Below are 22,552 nucleotides of genomic sequence, written 5' to 3'. Positions count from 1 at the left end.
GCAGAGCAATGTGTGGTTAAGTGCCTTGCTCAAGGACACACACGCAGCCTCAGCCAAGCCTCAAACTAGTGACCTTCAGATAACTAGACGAATGCCTTAACCACGTTGCCATGCACCAACACTCAAAGGACAAAACATCACAACTGAATGGTAAAATGCTTGAAGCAATAGAGTTCCAATGAAACCTGAGGTTCCAGGTTCATAGACATAGAAAACAACAAGTCCTTTATTCCAGCTGTTTTTAGATAGTGGAATACAAGAAGCTTTAAGTTAGCTATTCCTGTGCAATGCTCTAATTAGATGACATTGGAACACCATGAACAGTTCTGGGCACCACACACTAAGAATAATCTATTAACTTTGGTACAAGTGCACTGTCATTTTATGATACCTATATTCCAAAGGTTAAATTACAGGAAGAGATTTCAGAAAGTAACATGTATTCAGTGAGCTACTGGAGAATTGATTTGTCTTTTCATGATTTTAAACAGAGGGAGTATTTTGTTCTTTTGATGGAAAACTGAAGACCGGACACCCCACCCTACGTGAAAAGGTGGTGAAAGACTGGAGCTCTTTCACAAATTATATAGGGGCAATTTGGTCATTTCCAATTAATAATTACATATATATTCCTTAAAAAGCTGTGGGGTAAAGAAACTAGAATTCAGATCAGTCAGTCTCACAATGTTTTCAGGGAAGGGGGAGGGCAGAAGAAGCTTGTTTGTTGACTTCTGTTCTATTGTGCCTTGGTTGTGCATTATTCTACAACCACAATGAATGTCTGAATAAACTTCAAATTAAGGAATTGTGTACTTCAGCAAATGTTGAAGACTTTGCTCTGCCAAATGCAAATAATTGACAGTGTTTAATTTTTAATGAAACATTATTTTTTAAATAAGAATACGTTTGTAATTCAGTGAGGGCTAAGGGCAGGGAAAGCACAATTTTCTGCTAGGGCGAGCTTGATTGGAAAACAGTTTATGCTCAGCCCCTAGCTTGTGGCACAGAATAGATCACTGAACCAGGAAAGCTTCTTTCAACCGTCAATCTGACTCACCGTTCCAAGTGTTGCTGCATTTGTTCCAGCTGTGTAATGTTCTGTACAAAGAAAATTCCCATTGATTTCAAATAAAATATAGTTATTTACAGTTGTCAGTGTCAGTCCTTGTGGAGTGTGATGAGTGATCTTACAACACTATAAATGCATGTTCTCCCTCCCTATTACACCTCTATTCCAGCTGTCCTAAATGTTGGTATTGTTTTCCCAAATTCTACTCTTGGTTTCCCAAAAATGAAAGATCAGTCATAGATGTTTCCCTGTATACAATTGCTTAACTGAACAAAGTAAACCTGCTCTGATGTCCAAATATTAACAGTAATGGCACCAGAATAAAGGGTTCTGTATAAATGCTAGTTATTTTTTAATTCTAAATTTTGGGCTAAAATATACATGTTGAAAGCCAGTGCCTTGGCTTAGAAACTAAGTATATAGGTGTGCAAGTGTCAACACCTTTGAAAAGGGAATGTTAACGTGCAACTTTGTACAATAAAATAATTACAATAAATGCTGTCCACAGCAGGTCAAGCAGGAAACGCAGAGAGAGAGAGAGAGAGAGAGAGAGAGAGAGAGAGAGAGAGAAAAAGAAAAATGGAGTTAACATTAAGTCTTTTTAATGACAACCTTAACTTTTTAGCCCAGTTTCTCCCTCTGCAAGTCCTTCCTTGTTTGCTGTCCATTTGCAGCATTTCAGATTTCTAGTATCTTCAGTATTTTGCTTTGGAGTTCCTGAAATTATTAAATGAGTAATATAAATGGAAACCATGGCATGAATTTGTAAGTATTATGGTATGCTTTTACAATTCCTAGGCAGATTCACTTAAAGCAAGATAAACATATATTAGAAAGGGTACAGGAGGAATGAACTCTGAGGAAAATATCAAGTTAAAGATAGAGGAGATAATTAATATCACAGAAATAATGTAAAATGTTACATTATACAAATAGATGAGTATGGATTTGAGGATATCAGGAGAGTTCAATTGTGTGAAGTACTGATTTACAAAAAACAATGATTTTCTTTCCACAATTGAAGGTAAAGGCCGCAGATTTATAGTAATGCCATCTCTTTCAAATTCCTGTCCAAGTTCCACATCATTCCAAAATAGATCTAATGTTTTTATTATCATTCTTTTTGATTCCTGGAATTCACTGATAGCAAGCACCACATTCATACTTTGACTCGCAACTGCACTTTCAGGTAAAAAGGGATACTGAAGATGTGTTGCCCCTCCCATTGTTATCTGCACACTGATAACACTTATTTTAGAAAATAACCACATAGGTGATCATTGTTGTAAATTACCTGCTGGACATAACACTTGAGTAAAGTTTACATTGCAAACAAAAATGAAAATACTGAGATGCTAGGGTCAAGTCTGTGCAGGAATTATCATCGTTGGACCAAACCATTTTCTTTCCCAACTGACTCCTCCTGCCTGCCCAATGAGTGTATGCCTGCCGCACATGCAGATTCCGGAAAACCAAAGCAACACACACAAAATGCTGGAGGAACTCAGCAGGCCAAGCCACATCTAGGATAAAAGGAAACAGGCAACGTTTCGAGCTGAGAACATTCATCAGGACCTTGTGAAGTGTCTCTGCCCGAAAGGTCAACTGTTTACTCTTTTCCATAGATTCTGCCCAGCCTGCTGTGTTCCTCCAGCATTTTATCTTTGATTCTCTTGTACTGTTCAATAGAAAACTATGGAGCCCTTTTTAAGTTAGATGCCACCATCAGTAATAGTTTAAATTAATTTCTGATTTTGGTGAAAATTGGGTGCATAATAATAAAATGGATTCAACAGTGGCTAGATGGGAGATGCCAGAGAGTAGTGGTGGATAATTGTTTATCGGGATGGAGGCCGGTGACTAGCGGGGTGCCTCAGGGATCTGTTTTGGGCCCAATGTTGTTTGTAATATACATAAATGATCTGGATGATGGGGTGGTAAATTGGATTAGTAAGTATGCCGATGATACTAAGGTAGGAGGTGTTGTGGATAATGAGGTGGATTTTCAAAGCTTGCAGGGAGATTTATGCCGGTTAGAGGAACGTTGGCAGATGGAGTTTAATGCTGAGAAGTGTGAGGTTCTACATTTTGGCGGGAATAATCCAAATAGAACATACAGAGTAAATGGTAGGGCATTGAGGAATGCAGAGGAACAGAGAGATCTAGGAATAACTGTGCATAGTTCCCTGAAAGTGGAGTCTCATGTAGATAGGGTGGTGAAGAGGGCTTTTGGAACGCTGGCCTTTATAAATCAAAGCATTGAGTACAGAAGTTGGGATGTAATGCTAAAGTTGTACAAGGCATTGGTAAGGCCAAATTTGGAATATTGTGTGCAGTTCTGGTCACCGAATTATAGGAAAGATATCAATAAATTAGAGAGAGTGCAGAGACGATTTACTAGGATGTTACCTGGGTTTCAGCAATTAAGTTACAGAGAAAGGTTGAACAAGTTAGGTCTCTATTCATTGGAGCATAGAAGGTTGAGGGGGGATTTGATCGAGGTATTTAAAATTTTGAGAGGGATAGATAGAGTTGACGTGAACAGGCTGTTTCCATTGAGAGTAGGGGAGTTTCAAACTAGAGGACATGATTTGAGAGTTAGGGGGCAGAAGTTTAAGGGAAACACGAGGGGGTATTTCTTTACTCAAAGAGTGATAGCTGTGTGGAATGAGCTTCCTGTAGAAGTAGTAGAGGCCAGTTCAGTTGTGTCATTTAAGGTAAAATTGGATAGGTATATGAACAGAAAAGGAGTGGAGGGTTATGGGCTGAGTGCGGGTAGGTGGGACTAGGTGAGATTAAGGGTTCGGCACGGACTAGGAGGGCCAAGATGGCCTGTTTCCGTGCTGTGATTGTTATATGGTTATAACTTTGTTTAAGAGTAAATGCATTTACTGTTAATTAAAATCAGGTGCAGTGTACAGAGGTATTTCTGAAAAAAAACGTTGATATGTATCTATAAAGCAATACTTTTTCTTTCATTGCTAGGCATCTGACAAGTCACTCCCCACCGCCGGAGATGAATGCACCTTTGCCAATGCTATATACCTGGAATTTTTCTGGGCAATAATGGCCGAAAAAACTTGCCCAGATTTGCAGATTTAACATAAGTTCCATTAGGTGCTACCAGATGATACCATTGCCCATGCAACATTCCCTTACAGTATTTCACAGGAAATACATTCATTGTGTTTGGATGAATGACCATCACAACCTCTGTCAAACTTAGATCGTAATACCACTCCTCTCTGCTGGGGGAATCACTCATATTAAACCCCACAACTTAGTTAATTTTCTTTGATTCTTTCCCTTGCCTCCTCAAGGCACCAAACATTTGAACTGCCTTCCCACATCCCCAACCTTTTATATTCCCCAGCCAATTCATTTGGGTCTTGAGCACTCTCCAAGGGTCCAGCCAGGAATTCCTGACTGCCTGATCAGGGCTTCAGTTTGCCACACTACAGTGTATTGATCTCTGGTAACCTCCCAACACATCGCCATCCAGTGGTCTCTAATATCTGATGATTTCTTTTCCCTCACTCACTACCTGACCAATCCTATACCAAAATAATGTAAGGAACTTTATTAGTGCCTTGAAGCGTTTGGGTGGTAATGAAGTTTTCAGGCTCAATATACAATGCATCAATCTTTTGGCATATCCTTTATTCACTCTTCAATTTTTCACACTCGTTTAAAAATGTATTGTTTTGGGGGGATAAAAGATAGTGATACTATGCTTCGGAATTTCCAGACCTGTTGACACAATTTTTATTTTCTGGTGCTGATTAAATAATCTTTTGCTGCCAGGTTCATCTCTCATTATCGAAACTCGTTAACTCTCTGATCAGGTCAGGACAGTACTCAAAACTCAAGTGGCATTGCCCTTAGTTCCCGAATGCCTGATCAAGGCCCCATTTCCCAATTAGAAGAGCCCTGGTACTGAGGTCATCACCTTTGAAAATGCGTGGGCTCTTGAGGATGAATGATTGGCAGAGCCATTGGTAAAGAGTGGAGCAAATGAACTGAAAGGAGACTGCTGTGATGAGAAGCAGCATAACCTCAAATGGTTGAATGATCTCTATTTCTACCATCATGATTCTATGAATAACCAAGATCCAGTGAATTCTATTTAAACAATGCAGTATGAGTTGTCGTCCATTTTTGTTTTCATGAAATTGTCAATTACGAGTACATGCTGACATTCAGTGATTTATATAAATCTTTATCCATGCAAAAATTACATCAGAGCACAGTCTTTCTTGGTAAATTAAGTATAGAGGCATTTGCTTAATTAAAAAATTCAGGATATACTATTTATTTCACAAATTAATTAGTTTAGTAACTTCCCATTTTAGCTATGTAATAATAGATATAACATCTTGATTATATACATATGAAAGAACATTGTTGATGATTATTTTCCTTGAATCAGGGGCCCATGGTGCATTCATGGTTTTATCATGCACCACCGACACATTACACCCCAAAAACAATCTGTTCAGATCTGGGAAGTTGATGCAATATGATCATTGATTAACTGTTTTGGATCGTGAATTGGCTGAGTAAATCAAAGACCATTGGTAGATGTTGATCTGGCTTGTAGAAGATAAAACTAATTTCCTGAAGGATGAAATTTGGTGTCCACCTTCTTGTATGTTAAGATATAGCACCTCAAAATAAACATATTATCATGATATTATTAAAATTCTACATATCCTTTTTAAGTTCCTTGAGTAGAATCATTCTTCACTTTGAATCAGTAATTTAGTTCCTAGCTATTTTCTATCTTTTCTTTGTTTTCTTTTATCCACATATTAATACAACCCAATGATTTACAGAATTTACTTTGTGTCACAGTTTGTGCTTTAAACAGTCTGAACTGAATCAATGCAAATATTTATTGTTGCAATGCTAAAGAGAAATACGTGTCCAATACTCAGAAAACCATGCAGCATCCGCTAAGAGAGAACCAGAGTTAATATTGCACACCAACTACAAGTCATCAGTTTCAAGTCTTAGATATGCAACATTAATTGTGTCTCTCTCTCTCCACAGATGCAACCTCACCTGCTGAGTATTTCCATTCAACTTAAAATACTCTGGCTGCTTTTCAGATTTGAATATATCTATTTCTGTTGAGAGAGCATAATCAGAGATATTAAGTTCTCTTTTTAAACTGAGCTCCTTAGTACCATAAACAACTCTTTCATTAACGCTTTTCCATATTGTCAGTCATTTTAAAGTCCATAGCGAGATGTTTCCTGCTTTGTTTCCCCAGATCTGATCCATTGGCTTTTCTGGGGGGAGAAACAGTACACTTATATTGCATATGGCTTCAGTCCTCATTATTCACGCTGCAGGTAATTAAATAAATTTACAATTATAAGTAGCAAAACATCAAAAAATAATCAAGAATGATTTTTTATCCCGATCTGAAATATGATTCTTTCTGAAATTCAAAGAGAACCAATCCAAGTATTTCACGGTAGAACAGGAGAAATTAAATCATTACAGGTTTGTCTCACTTTAGAGTGCTTAGTTCCAGGTGTAATTACAGCTCCCGAGTCCGAGATTTATTTAATAAACATTAGTTAACTTTCTTCCTATTTTGGCGATCTGGAACTAGTGACTGTTTTTTTCCTTCACCAGTCATTCGGGTATTCCTTGGTAACATGTTGTATGAATAGGTTGCAAAGATGAAGAAGGCCAGTGTGCCGGTATATCCCCCCAGCACTAGGCAGAGAGGCTGGACAATTGCAAACAGGCAGGCGACATTCAGAGAAGCTCGGTTATCCAGTATTAACTCATTGTTCTTGGAACTGGCGACAACTTTGTAAACATAAATCAAAGAGACCATCACAAAGAGAATCTGGTCTTTCATTGCAGCCCCTTGTTTCCTTGAGCGTTCTGTAAGCAACAGATTTCCTCGTCATTCGTTACTGAAATCAGTTGAAGTCCATAATGATCTCCTTTCTAATGACAGGTAAATATTAACCCAGCTGTGCCTGGTGTTTTATTGATCTTGGACTTTGCTGGTTATAAAGTGCAGCTTTATTGATGGGAGAAATACAATTCCCTTTATGTTCTTTTACTTAGTGCACACTCACGCCCCCTAGAGTTCTATCATCTTTTCCTTACCAATTCAAATTCCTGGCCACCTCTTAACTCCTTTATTCCTTAAGATATAATATTTTTATTTGTCTCCTGTATCACTGAATTAGTCTTTACATTTGTTTAATTTCAAAGACAACTTCCACCTTAGTTTTGATTTTGATCTTGCATGTTCCTATCCTTTTGCAGGGGGAAAAAAAAAATCACGAGATAATTCTAAGTTTTCAAGATTCAAGTTTGATTGTTTAATGTCATTTCCAGGATAGGAATGTAAAGGAGAACAAACTAATTGTTATTTCAGATTTGATGCAGAACAAATAAAACACAATATAGATATATACAACATTAATTATATGTACCGTACATAGAGTGATGCTAGGTACAGGAGTGTCTGTACATGAAGTGACTGAGGGGACAGGTTGATGTTGTGGTGTAGGGGTTGCTGTGGGGCAGGTTTGTGGGTGGAGGTGTTGATCACCTTTCCTACTTGGGGAACGCATCTGGTAGTCCTGGCAGGGACGCAATGTCGCTTCCTCCCTGATGGGAGTGGGACATACAGTCCATGAGCAGGCTGGGTGGGATCCTTCATGATCTAGCTGCCATTTTTATGGTAACTTTCTGCACACCCTGTATATCCGTGATGGCAGGTAAGCTGGTGCTCTGGGCAGTTCTGTCCGCCCTTTGCAAAGCCTTCCTGCCCACCACAGTGCAGTTTCCACACTATGTGGTGATGCAGCATGTTAGAATACCCTCTACCATGCATCTGTAAGTTCATTAAATTCACCTGCAATACTGCAATACTGCATCTCCAATGCAATTAAAAGGAATATTTTTAAATCATAGACTTGAAAAAAATATAGATTCTGCTGAATGGATTGGTCATGAGTTTGACAGTTGAAGTTCAAGGTCCTTTTAGAACTAACTAAGAGGCAGCTTAGTTATCACATCACTAACTGGAGCACAGGCGGTTTTGACAGAATTTACTTTAGCGACAATATTTAAATGACAAGTTCGAATTTGAAAATCCCTTTGTGACAGTGAAGTGATTAATCAGATGTGTACGTCTGCCAGACTTGTTTTATATAATGAGCCACAACATCTTCAATCACCCTTAATTTTCACCCACTTAGTCAATTATATGTCCAACTTATAATATCTATTGTCAAATATTCATTTTTGGTTAATTTAATCAGTACAAATCTATAAATACTGTAATGATGAAGTTATAATCTCAACTCTAGTCCCAGTGGTATTGAAGTGAAGAAAGGAAATATTATCTAGAATAACAGAAAAAACTAGATAGCTAATTTTAATCAAACAAGCTCCTCTCTGGAAAGAAATCTTAATCTTGCTGATCAAATGATAAAGTAAAAAAAAATTAAACAAAATATTAAGCAGAATATTAATAGGTTTGAAGACGAACTTTTTCAAAGTGTTCTATTTACTAGCTGTTCAATGATATATTAGTGTCACAACTTCTTCTGGTGAAAAATAGACCCCAGGGTATTTCTCTAACCTCCTAAGCACTTGCACTTTCCTGCTGGCCCAGATAGCATTAAATAGCAATTAACCATCAAAAAAAATTTCTTCTGAACAGTTCCTCTCAAGAAAAATGACATAAATAAATAAAAGATATATAAAAAGTTTACTCTGTTGTTGGAATTGCTCAAGTAAGATATGCTTTAGTGCATTCCAGAAATGTGAAATGCATGTGTTTTGTTATACAGGTTAGAAATATTTGAGCCCGACTAATGTTTCTGTAACAAGGGCTCAACATTTTGACGTGCACATACTGTACACTCAGTGGCCACTTTATTAGGTACACCAGTACATCTGCTTGCTAATGCAAATATCTAATCAGCCAATCATATGGTAGCAACTCAATGCATAAAAGCATGTAGATATGGTCAAGAAGTTCAACAGTTGTTCAGGCCAAACGTTAGAATGGGGAGGAAATGTGATCTAAGTGACTTTAACCGTGGAATGATTGTTGCTGCATTGCAGGGTGGTTTGAGTGTCTCAGAAACTGCTGATCTCCTGGGATTCCCACACAAAACAGTCTCTAGTGTTTACAGTGAATAGTATAAAAAGCCACAAATAACATCCAGTGAGCAGCAGTTCTGTGGGTGAAAACGCCCTGTTAATGGGAGGTGAGAGAATGGCCAGACTAGTGCAATCTCTGAACGTCAAACGTCAAAGTGAATGGGCTACAGGAGCAGATGACCATGAGGATAAATAAATAAGACATTCCTACTCATATGTTGCCTTAGGGTAGTGCACTCAATGGCCACAGAGTACATCTGATTATTAGCATATCATGCACTAACTTAAATTTCATAGCTAATTTATATATTCCCACGCCCGAAGAGCAAGTTGTTTTTATATTAGTTATGTTCCACTCTTATTGAAATCGGATTTTGTATGTGGTGATTTAACATAGATTTTGGGGATTGTTGAGTAGTTATTTTAGCATTGACCAGCAGAGGGCATAGGAGCTGAACTTTAACAATCGCCGCACTACCTACTAGTCTTAACTTCGCAAGAATTGCAACGAGTAAAATCATTTGGATTCCAGAACACAAAAGAAAGCATTGATTCAAACAACTTTCAGGAAGAAAAGAGTCGTCTCTATACTTTTAGCTGATAAAATATTTATAGTAGCGAAGTTGGTCGTGGAGTTTATTCCGTTTCCCACAACAGCAATCTCAGCAGTACCATTTTTAAACCAAACTAAACATTATTCATATTAAAAATATAAGATTAAATCGTGCAACGCTTCTTCATTCTTCCTGTACAATGTGTTTAGTCCTAGATTACGTTGTTTAAAACCAATAGCGCCATTGCTACACACGTGGAGCCCTAGAACGATACATTAGAGCGGCTTCCTCACCCAACTCAACCCCTCAGGGTCCATTGTTGGAAGAATCCTGTACTGTTGCCCTCCCGCCCAGCCTCATTCCATTAATTTCATTAAAGGGGTTTAGCCAAACCCTTTTGAAGACACTGAGGAATCTAAGTACCATCTGAACAGGGAGTGAATTTCACATCAAAATTACTGTGAGCAAAATATAAACCATATATCATAATCATGAGGATATCCACTGACCCTGGAAATTCCTTAGGATTATACTGTTGCAACCAAGCCTGGCCAAAACGTTGAAAGATACTTTGAGAGTAACTAACCTAACTGGCCAGTTTTGTATACGAATGCCACTTTGCTAATGTTATATTTCCCTCAGTGATTACCGTAGCGAGTTATTAACTTACAGTATCAGCAGGACGCTGCAATGACAATCTTTCCGACAAACTAGCTAACGCCACTCAGCGAGCAGTATCTGTGGCGACGCCTTGAACGGACTAACATACCGAAAAAGTCCAGTTGGGTTAAGGTTCACCGTCACCACCAATTACCTGCGTGGGGGTAGGGGGGAGGGGTTAATTTAGTTTCATCACCTGACTGGAAAATATAGTTTCCTTTACTTTTCCCTAGCAGCGGTTACATTCTATTCAACCTTGATTAAAGATGCTCCTCGCTTTTGGGCTAATTAGTGTCCGTCATTCAACTCCCCCCCCCCCAGTTCTTTTTTAATTTGAAGGATTTGCGAAATGACCCCCTACTTATTTGATCACCCGCCAGGAGCAGTTCTGCTAAGGTGTTTTAAGTGAAACATCTACGGGGAGCGTACTCAAAGTTTTGAATAATGAGATCCAAACTCGCGTATATATTCTTTTTCGAGTCTGTAGCTGATGTCAATCGTAAACTGCAGGTGTTGTTCTGAACAATTAGTGTTGTTTTTTAAATCCCACTTTATATGTTAATAAACTTGTCTCTGTGTTAAGACTATTGAAAACTCAGAGAGAAAAATCTCCATGATATATTAGTCATTTTCGAACTGAAATTATCGTCGCGGATCAATTTTTTTTTTGTAACAGTTGATTTTCAGAGAATAGTGTATCGTGAACTTCGGATTTTGTGTAATAATTGGTGTTGTAAGTCAAGTCGAGTTTATTATCATATGCTCAAGTGCAGATGTAATTAAAGGCATATAACATTAAAACACCATTTACAGGAAAATAAATTATGCATTTTTATAAAACGTAATTAGAGCAAAAATATGTCCAGTTTAGTGCAAACTGTAATGATAGAGTTTTGCCAGTTAGTTGAAGCAGCTAGCTGTTCTGGAACCTGTTGCTGTAGGGACTTCACATAAAACACCTGATAATTTTTTTTTCTGTAGCAGTTGGGGTCTTGTCCGGCTCCTCGATTATAAATGATTACCGGCCACGAGGAGGAAGTAAAGCTATCTTTCTTGCCGTGTTGTCTTAAATAAAAACTGGGCCTATATGCTGCCCAGAACTTCCTTTGCTAATGGAATATTCTGGAAGTGGAGCCATTGTAGTGATATGCGGAAACCAGTTTGATTACGGCGAATACGGTTAAGGAGACAATTGACCAACTGGGTAAGACGTTGGTTAAGGGATAATAATTGGTCTGGACGTCGGGTGCGATCCACTGAGAAGAGATTATATCTTCCCATTTTAAGTCACAAATCTGAGCCGGTCACTGCTACACTACAGCGTTGGTCGAGATAAGTTGTTCAAGACCCTGCAGTGGGATTTGAACTCGCAGCTTTGGGGCGAGAGTAATATTAAGGATGAACCAATTGCACAATGTTTAAGGATGATTGGAGTGACGAGGTCCTATTAAATAGCGCCCAGTTTACTCTTTAATATCAGTTTCGTCTGAGAACGATCCGAAATTTGAAATGGAAATGATATTCCCAGTACGTGACAAAACAACGATAAAATGCAGGCAGGTCCAAATAGAACAAGTACGTTTATTTGCTGAAGTTAATCATTGGCCACCACTTTAAATAAACAAAGCCAACGTGAAAAGTCGGAACGTAGTAAATCTGTGAGGTAACACGTTGTTGCTGTAACGTTAGTGTCACCTTTACACACGTTTCCTGTAAACTGTGTAAACGCCATACACCGTGCAGCTATAATCCCATATCATTACACTTTATTTGATTGCAATACATGCTGAATAAAAATCAGTGGTGGTTTGAGCATTTGATAAATACTTGCTCTGCAAAGTCTACCCTGTAGGAGGCGCAGAAGAATTGCAAGTGGTCTTATATTCCTTGGCTTTACGATTATTACGTAATTTTAAAAGTTGATGCTACCACCACGTAATTTTTTTCAAAAAAAGGGACAAAAGATCTGATTAATAGCGGTATCGTAGGGAGGGGCACTCTGAATTCAAGGTAAACAGGTCAAAAATCAATTGTGATAAAGTTGAAGTGTAGCGTCTCCAAAACTTTATCTTTTTACAGATTCGCGAATGGTTGGTAGCGCAGCTTTGAAAAATAGAATTTGGCACAATAACCTGCTTCTATTCGGAGTTTAAAATGGGTAATCAGGAGTAAATAACATTGTTCACCACTGTGTAAATCTTTGAGTGACAGGGAACAGGAGAACTGAGCTGTCAAAAAATTATAGTTCGGGATCTCCGGGCTTTTTTAGCATCGATACAGATACCGCATCATTTTGGGCTCAGTTTGATGATTTTTTGTTTTTTTTTCATACATTCCGTGCTTAACTAGACAAGGAACATAATTCATGATTGAGACGCTCTCAGTGATGATGTTCGATGGGAATGTTTGTGCTGTCGTTTTAATAATGCCTCGGTAGTCTGTTTCCCGTGTCTTCCAGAGCGCTGACATTGACAAGCAATGTAAGTTATCTTTAGAAGCGAGGGCGGAGCGTATCATTTCAGTCCGTAAACTGTAATTAGAGGATCGTCTGAGCTGTGCAATTAGACTAAGGAAAAGGTTGCGTTGAATAATCTGTATGTGGCAGTGTTCAGATGCAAAGGCGAAGTGTGGGGTGCACGGAGCCCTAACTCTGGTCCACCCATTTTCCTGCAGGACAGGCTGCCTTTAATCGCCGATCCTCTAGCCTTGTGGCGGTGTGACGTTGATGCTGGAAGCACCGGCTTGGAATTACTGGGTACCCATGGAAGACGCTATGGACAAATTCGATGATATGGCTTCTGTGAGCGACTTTGACCCGATCCAGGGCAGCATCCCGGCGACTAAAGTGGAGATTACCGTGTCCTGCAGGTACGTGCGCTCACGGGAAAGGTGATATTAAGAGCGGCTGCAGTTTCGAACAACAATCCGCAGGTGGTCCCAAGTTTTATTTTTTATTGAAGGTATTGCGACTGTGAAATGCAATTTACCTTAGGGGTATCGTTGAGGAATCCAGTTCCTTTCATTGTGCGAGCTGCCTGACTGTCGTTGTAAGGCGAATCTTTACTTATTGTTTAATTTTTATATTAATTACGGCTGACTTGAGTTGTAGCCAGTAGTGTTAAAAATCGCGAATCTCGAAGCATCAGTATGTAAACCTGCTGTGTGGTGGTGGGATCCACGTAGCCGCTTTCTTACAGTTGTGTCTGTTGTAAAGCCTCTTGGTTCTTGAACTTTCAAGTTCGTCCTCCAATAATAACCGAAAAAAAAACCTTCCAAAATCGGTGGAAGCTGTACACATCGAGAATCGAACGGCCATCTATCTTTAAGCTAACTTGTCTTACCAGAGTTTTGGCACCAATAAACAGCAACCCTTTAAGAGAAAAATGCATCCAATCATCAGATTTCTTGATAACAGCCATTGGGGGTTCCTGTTAATTAACTATGCCATATCACCCCTTTTCAGTTTAGGTAGCGGAATGAAATATTAGTCTAACTTGGAAAAATGTATTTTTGTCTGTGGCACGTTTTGAGTTAATTCCCCTGCTTTACGTCTCATCATACGGGGATCCCCGAACAATGCCTGTTGTTCGGAGAGTGGCGGCGGGGGTTTGGTGGCTCAGTTGTTCCGATCTTCAGGCATCCTTTCGCGCTCCTTCACGTTGCGTTAATTCCCCCGTCTGATTGGACACCAGCGAGGGAGGAGAGAATTCGAATTTGGAGACATTGGCTTCATTGCAACAATGTCCGTGTTGTTGGAATCCTCCTTCGGGGCGGGGGTGGCAGTCTGATTGATTTCTCTTGCAAGGAATTTGAAAGGGCAAATGACAAAACCGGCCTTATTGTTTCAGGTGGTCACCCGGCCAAATGTATATTTTTTAATGTCAGCCCATATGTCAAGTCACCTTAAGATCTGTGTCTTGTCCCCTCCAATTCTTCAAAAATCCGTATTGTATCTGTAGAAGTCGGTTCAACAAACGAGCTCAGTGCGAATATCGATCAATTATGAATCAGGCTCATTAAATCCACCAGAAATGTTGAACTGAACCTCTGTCTCCATAAAAAGCTGTTTAACTTGCTGGGATTTTAAAACATTTTTGTGTCTATGTTTCCAATATCTGCATCTGTGTCGCTCTCCAAGATCAAACTGTGACTGGGGTATTAATATCAACCATATTTTTAGGTCCCTGATTGGGTCTAGAGTGGGCAATTTTAGGATTCTTCGTAGTTTATGAAAATAAAAGATTACATTCATGCCATCAGCAGAAATGGTGGAACAGATGAGGCATAAGTCTGATAACAAAGATTTTCCCCACTCTATCTGTGCAAAAATATACTCCACAGTTTCCCCATCACATCAAAGTGCTTTTCCCTTCGTTCTTGGGTTGTGTTGCAGGCAAGGGCAATGTTTACTGCCCATCTCTATTGAAAAGACAGTGTTGAGCTGCCTTTTTGAACTGGTGAAGTCTTTGTGGTGAAGATAGTATAAGGATATTGAAGATACATCACTATTTCTGTATTGCTGTACATCCAAGTTAGCATAGCATGAATCGTGGCAAGATTCCAGGATATGAAGATATCCTCATCTAACTGTTGCCTTTAACTATTGAGAAGTGGAGACTGTCATTCTTGGAAGAATTTCCAAACAGAATATAGTCCATGAGGAATTGAATGTTTTAGCCATTTGTGTACTAATCATACAGATGTCTTTGTCCTAGATATCTTAAATATTGCTGGAGTTCCAGGTAAATATACCAACACCTTCTTTCTTGACTTGTGCCTTGTAGATACCAGACTAGTCTTGGGGAGTCGGGTAATAAGGTATTTATAACAGAAATGTCAGAATCAGACCTGTTCTGTTCACCCCCTTGCTTTGCAGGTAATAAGCAATCACTTGAAAGTTTCCTGATTTTTTTTTCCCTTCCTGTAACTGTAGGTAAAATTAAACAGTTTTTTTTTCACTACAAATGGATAATGTGGAAAAACATTTTCAAATTCACTTCTCATTTGCTGATTGTAATTACAATGGGGAATTTTTCTCCGTGGCTCCTCATTTATTCCATATGGATTCCATGGCTGAAGCAAAGGTAGTTTAGGATGATTGACGCTGATGCGTTTAATAATTTGTATTGTAATGTATTGTATTGTATATTGTTAAATAGTCTGTTCAATATTAGTCAGTCACACAGAGTTGGTTAAGGAATTGAGTGAGCTCAGAATTCTCAGCTCTGATCAAACATTCAAATCAGATGAGATCCAATTCTGTGATACACATGAAACATCTTGGCTGCATATGATTTGTACGTTCAGGGCTTCTTCAGTGATTACTGAGCAAGACCTAATATTAAGCATTAATATCAGAGGACCCTAAGATAAACTCTGCCTTCATATTTAATATCTAAGCAAATTCTCAAATATCTGGGGTGTACAGTCGTGTAGCTTAGTACCTTCTGGTTTCTTCCAATAACCGATGTATCGTTGTGCAGGATGGTGCTGGTGAACTGCAGTGATGTCCTGCAGACTGCGGTCTATGCTTCTAAATGTACCTCTTTTGAATTACACTCACTGCAATCTGCATCATTTCCCTTTTAAGGAATGTACTTTTAAATCAACTTAACCATCTTAAGATGTCACAATCTTCTGAAAGATGTGGTCGATCAAGCAGGTGCGGCACTAAGTGGACGAAGATTCAACGCACTGGCTGGAAGTGAGACAGGAGGGTTGGCTTGAAGCCAGGCTGGAATGCTGAGGAATGAGGTCCCCTCTACTCAGCATCTTGTAAGCAAACATGTAGTTGCTGGAGAATGAAATTGAGAACCTGAGGGCAGGGTTGCTGTATCCGGGAGAAATGAGAGGTTGTTGTGTTCTAGGTCTGAGCAAGATGTGGCTTTCTTCCAGCACTCCATATACAGCGATCAAGTTGGAAGGCTTCACAATTTGCTGAATGGACTGAACAGCTGATTCAGAAATGACAAGAGGTGGAGGAGTGTGTTTCACAACAAACTCTGTGGTCTCTGATATGGCAATTCTGTCAAACTCATGTTCCCACAACCTGGAACGCCTAATGATTAAATGCCATCCATTCTATTTACCTAGGGAGTTCTCCTTTATAATCCTGGACACAGTTTGCATACCACCAGCAGCTGACTATAATGAAGCACTTGAGATACTACATGACGCCATCTCCAAACAAGAAACAATCCACCATGAAGCAGTTCAATTCATAGGTGGGAATTTCAACCAGGCTTGTTTGAAGAAAACCAGTCCAGTTACTATTAGCATGTACCCTGTAGCACCAGAGGTCCCAACACACTAGACCACTGACATACTAAGATGAAGAATGCCTACCATGTCATTCCAGATCCACATATCAGTATATTGGACAACTTGGCTGTCCTTCTCCTAACTGCATTCAGGCAGAGGCTAAAGAACAAAGCTTCAGAGATTAGGACAACAAAGAGGTTGTTGCAGGGGGCAGAGGAATGGCTACAGGATGGCTTCGAGTCAGTGGAATGAGCCATGTTCAAGGACTCCTCTGCAGATCTGAATGAATAGACCATGGTTGTCGCAGACTTTATTAAAACAGTTCTAGATGAGTGTGTCCCCACAAAACCATTCAGTCTTCCAGAATCAGAAGCCCTGGATAAATCATTAGATCTGCAGTCTCTGATCTGCGCAAGGCTGGATCAGAGGCATTCGAGTCTGGTGACCAAAAAAGTCACAAGAGGTTCAGGTACAACCTCAAGAAAGTCTTCTCCCAGGCAAAATAGCAATTCCGGACTAATTTTGAAACAGTGAAGGATGCTTGATAGTTGTTGCAGGTCTTAAATACTATCCTCTCTTATAAAGTTATATCATGTGACATGGGTGACAACAGGGCTTCTCTTCCAGATGAGCTTAGTGTCTCCATGCTCGCTTTGACTGTCAAAACATGGAGGAACCATCACACTCTCACAGCCCCTAATGATACTGTGATATCAGTCTCTGAGGCCAACATGCGAGCAGACTTCAGGAAGGTGAACCCACAAAGAGCAGCTGGCCCAGGCATGGTACATAGCCAAGTTCTAAAGGCCTGTGCTGATAAACTGGCTGGAGCGTTCACTGTGATCTTTAACCGCTCGCTAATTCAAGCAGGCCTCAGCCTAAAAAGAACATTGTAACCTGCCTCAGTGATAATTGTCCAGTAACACTTACAAAAAACAGTGACGAAGTGTTTTGAGACAGTGGCAATGAAACATACCAACTCCTGCCTGAGAAGTGACTTGGATTTGCTCCAATATGGCTACTGGAGCAACATGTGCACAGCATCTAAGCTGCAAAGATGCATACATCAAGATGTTCTTGATGTATAGTCAATACGCTTGATGTACATCAAGCGTACAGACTATAGCTTGGCATTCATTACTATCAGCCCATCAGAGGTAATCAATAAGCTCATGACCATAGCCTTAATACCTCCTTGTGCAATAGGATCTTTGATTTCTTCATCTTCAGTTCAGATTGGCAACAACATCTCTTCCACAATCTCCATCAGCACAGCTCCGTGCTTAGCCCACTGCTCTACTCGCTTTACACTTAACACTTGTGACTGTGTGGCTAAGCACGGCTCCAATGCCATATGCAAGTTTGCAGATGACACCACTGCCATTGGCCGAATCAAAAGTAGAGAGGAATTAGCATATAAGAGGGAGAGACTGAAAACCTGGCTGAGGGGTGCCATAACAACAACCTTCTCTTCAACGTCAGCAAGACCAAGAAGCTGATTGCTGATATCAGGAGAAGGAAACCGGAAGTCCAGGAGTCAGACTACATCAGAGGACCAGAGGTGGAGAGGGTCAGCAATAAATTCCTTGGTGTTATTATTTTGATGGATATGTCCTGGGCCCAGCATGTAAATGCAGTTATGAAGAAAGCATGGTAGCGCCTCCATTTCCTTAGGAGTTTGTGAAGAGTTCCCCTGCAACTGAGTCCTCGACTTTCTAACTGGCAGACCACAATCTGTGCGGATTGCGAATAACACCACCTCCTCGCTGTCAATCAGCGCTGGCTTAGCCCACTGTGTCCATGACTGTGTGGCTAGGTATAGCTCAAGTACCATCTATAAATTTGCTGATGAAACAACCATTGTTGATAGAATCTCAGATGGAGATGAGAGGGCGTACAGGAGTTGAGATATACCAGCTGGTTAAGTGGTGTTGCAACAAGAACCTTGCACTCAATTTCAGTAAGACGAAAGAGCTGAATGTGAATTTCAGGAAGGGTAAGATCCTCATAGAGGGATCAGAAGTTGAGAGAGTGAGCAATTTCAAGTTCCTGGGTGTCAAGATCTCTGAGGATCTAACCTGGTCCCAACATATCGATGCAGCTATAAAGAAGGCAAGACAGTGGCTAGGTCTCATTAGGAGTTTATAAAGATATGGTTTATCAAAAAAAACACTCAAAACTTCTATAAGTGTACCATGGAGAGCATTCTGACAGGCTGCATCACTGTCTGGTATGAAGGGGTGGGGGTGCTACTGCACAGGACCAAAAGAAGCTACAGAAAGTCGTAAAATTAGTCAGCTCCATCTTGGATACTAGCCTCCATAGTACCCAAGATATCTTCAAGGAGTGGTGCCTTAGAAAGGTGACCCCCATCATTAAGGACCTCCGTCACCCAGGCATTGTTACCTTCAGGAAGAAGATACAGAAGCCTGAAGGCACACACTCAAAGATTCAGGAATGGCTTCTTCCCCTCTGCCATCCAATTCCTAAATGGGCATTGAACTCATCAACAATACATCACTTTTTTAATACATATTTGTTTTGTACTATTTTTAATCTATTCAATACATGTATACTGTAATTGATTGACTTATTTTTTCCTTCTATGTTATCAAGTATTGAACTGCTGCTGCTAAGTTAACAAATTTCATGATGCATTCTGATGGTAATAAACCTGATTCTGACTCTGATTCTGAGATTTGGCATGATATTTAAAACTTTGACAGACTTCTATAGATGTATAACGGAGAATATATTTACTGGCTGCATCACAATCTGGTATAGAAACACCAATGTCTTTGAATGGAAAATCCTACAAAAAGTAGTGGATATGGCCCAGTCTATCACAGGTAAAGCCCTCCCCACCTTTGAGCACATCTACATGAAATACTGTTGCAGGAAAGCAGCATCTATCATCAGGCTGCCCCACCACATTTCTTGCTGCTGCCATCAGGAAGAAGATACAGGAGCCTCAGGACTCACACCATCAGGTTCAGAAATATTTACTATCCCTGAACCAAAGGGATAACTTAACTCAACCTTACTAACTCATCCTTGAAATGTTCCCACAAGCTATGGACTCAATTTCAAGGATTCTTCGTCTAATGTTCTCAATATTTATTGCTTGCTTGCTTATTCATTCATTCATTCATTCATCCGTCTATCTATCTATCTATCTATCTATCTATCTATCTATCTATCTATTTATTTATTTATTTATTATTTCTTTCTTTCTTTTCTGTATTTGCACAGTTTGATGTCTTTTGCACACTGTTTGAATGCCCAAATTGGTGCGATCTTTAATCAATTCTATTATAGTTATTATTTTATTATGGCTTTATTGAGTATACCCGCAAGAAGAATTGAATCTCAGGGTTGTATATGGTGACATGTATGTACTTGATAATAAGTTTATTTTGAACTTTGAACATTTTATTCAATGAATATTGTTATTTTCATATTTATTTTGATGTTTATTTTCTTCAAAATAAACCTGTAATCATACAGGTATTCAAGTGAAAATACTTTAGAAGATATTTTCTGTAAAATCGGTACAAAATGATCCTCACATAGCAAATACAAAGTCACCATCCTGGCACACGACAATGTTTAACTCGAGCTTTCAAAAGACTTTCATTGTTACAATGGAGCAACTAAATAGTATTACTCATGATCAGCTCTTCATAAATACTGAATTCCAGAGAAATTACAACAGAGAACATTATTTAGCCTGTGAGATTGTATTAGCTCTATGGAAGAGAATTTCAACTGGCCCTACTTGCCTGTCTCTTCCCAGCAGCCCTTTAAATCCTCATCCCTTCCCTATGAAACATGAGAAATTAATCTGCTTCTGTTTTTTTTGTCATTGGCAATTACTCTAGGTACTTTGTGCTTTGACCCTTCTGCTTATGAGAGCCACTTCAATCTGCCTATTTTGACTAGACCTTTCTTGTTTTTATGCATCTCTAATACATCCCTTGTTAATTTCAGTTTCTCCAGTCCATCCATGTAACTGAAATTTTTCATCCTGATAACACGATTGGAAATCTCTTCACTCTGTCTAAAGGCTTTACACTGAGCTATACACGGTATTCCAGCAGCAGTTTATGTTTATAATGCTTCATCAGATTTAGTTGTCCTTGTACTCTATGCCTCTAATTTCTCTAATGCTCTGCCTTGCTCTCCCATTTCATGCATTTGGTACACTCAGATTTTTCTGTCCCTGAATCCTCCTAAGTTTTGTGTTATCTGTAGATTTGAAAATTATCCCCTATGCATGCAAGTACAAGTAATTCATGTATATTTAAATGGAGCAGTGGTCCCAGAACCAGCCTGTGGGGGAGGCTACTGTACCTATTTTTGCCAGTCCAAAACATAACCTTTTATAATAAAGCTAATTCACAAATGATAAATTGGAATAGATCTCTGCAATTTACATGTAACTTCAATCTTAAACTATATATTTGGATTGATAAATTACCTTAACTGTTATTTCAAGTAATTGCCTCTTTGAATCTCACAGTTTTGCAGAACTTGAAACCAGGACAGTTAACATTGACACAAAACCTAACAGGATTTTACTTTTGTTAGGATTTTTTAAAAAATTGGACACCTAAAGTTATGAGTAAAATAATTTAGTTAATTGTAGTATATTAGTTTCTTATATTTTTGTACAAATTTTGCGAATTTCTGTTTCTCCCAATGTAGTTAAACATAAACAATTCAAGCAAATGTTAAAAGATTTACTTATTTATATCATTTAATTTTTGTACATTTTTAATTTCGATTCTTCCAGTTCTTGTCCTTCACATTTTGAATTGTTCATAAACTTCCATAGTTGCAGACGTTCTTGTTTCTGAAATGTTATTGCAGGGTGTGATGCTATCTAACCCATTTTGAGCCAGCTGTAATTATACACACAGGGGGAAGATGGCTTCACCTGTATGCATCTAAGTTTAGAAACTTCTCATTTTATAAAAGTTTTGCAAAAAGCTGTGTTGCTCATAACAGAAACATACGAGATTCTGCAGATGCTGGAAATCCAGAGGAACACCCACAATATGCTGGAGGAGCTCAGCAAGTCTGGCAGCATCTATGGAGGGGAATAAACAGTTGGCATTTTGGACCAAGGTCCTTCATGATAAATATGTTTGTGAGTCGTAATATTATTTTATGAGACATCACTTAATCTAAAGGCTAGAAGTGGAATTCATGAGCGGTACTTGACAAAGAAGGTACAAGAGAATTCAAATCTGTCACTGATAGTAAAAGTGATCTTAAAAGTCATTGTGACAAAGATATTGAAATATCTACAGATATATAATTATCTAGAATATGTAATTATCTGAATTACACATGAATTTGGATAATAAATGATTCATTGGTAAATATTTACTTGAACTGCAAGTAAGTCTGTACTAAATTATGCTTGAAATGCTAGTTATTTGTCCCCTTGTTTTCCTGCTTTATTATAGACAAGTAAATGAACAGAAATGTACAATTTGCAAAATATCTTCATGATGAATAGTGCCATTAATTCAAGAGTATCAAAGACTATATTATTAGGCTGTATTCTGCTGGCTGGGCATGTTACCCTGAGTCTCAAAAAAAAAATCACTCTCTTCAGGAGCACCTAGACAATATGTCAGGCTGGTGTTAATCAATTACAGCTCAGCATTTAATGTCATTAAACCTTCAGAATTCATCACCAATCTTCTAAACCTGGGCCTCTGTAGACTGTAGTAAGACCATAAGATATTGGAGCAGAATAGGGCCATTTGGCCCATCAAGTGTGTTCTGCCATTTTGTCAAAGCTGATCCATTTCCTTCTCAGCCCCAATCTCCTGTCTTCTCCATG

General features: G+C 39.0%; 1 protein-coding gene across 2 annotated transcripts in view; it reads left to right on the top strand.

The window, feature by feature from the left end:
• The first annotated feature begins 6,999 nt into the window (after positions 1 to 6,999).
• Positions 7,000 to 22,552, top strand: part of LOC132381139 (copine-8-like) — a 660,843-nt gene continuing 645,290 nt past the window's right edge. Inside the window, exons 1-2 of one of the 2 annotated variants that reach the window (XM_059950410.1) lie at positions 7,000 to 10,234; positions 13,108 to 13,302. In XM_059950410.1, the coding sequence (XP_059806393.1) occupies positions 13,160 to 13,302 (143 nt within the window). In that variant the 5' untranslated portion in view covers positions 7,000 to 10,234; positions 13,108 to 13,159. Of the gene's footprint in view, positions 10,235 to 13,059; positions 13,303 to 22,552 lie in introns of those variants that run through there. The other variant, XM_059950409.1, reaches the window with a different exon arrangement.

Source organism: Hypanus sabinus, chromosome 25, assembly GCF_030144855.1.
Source record: "Hypanus sabinus isolate sHypSab1 chromosome 25, sHypSab1.hap1, whole genome shotgun sequence".
In the NCBI taxonomy this organism is placed as follows: domain Eukaryota; kingdom Metazoa; phylum Chordata; class Chondrichthyes; order Myliobatiformes; family Dasyatidae; genus Hypanus; species Hypanus sabinus.
This window is presented reverse-complemented; position numbering and strand designations above follow the sequence as displayed.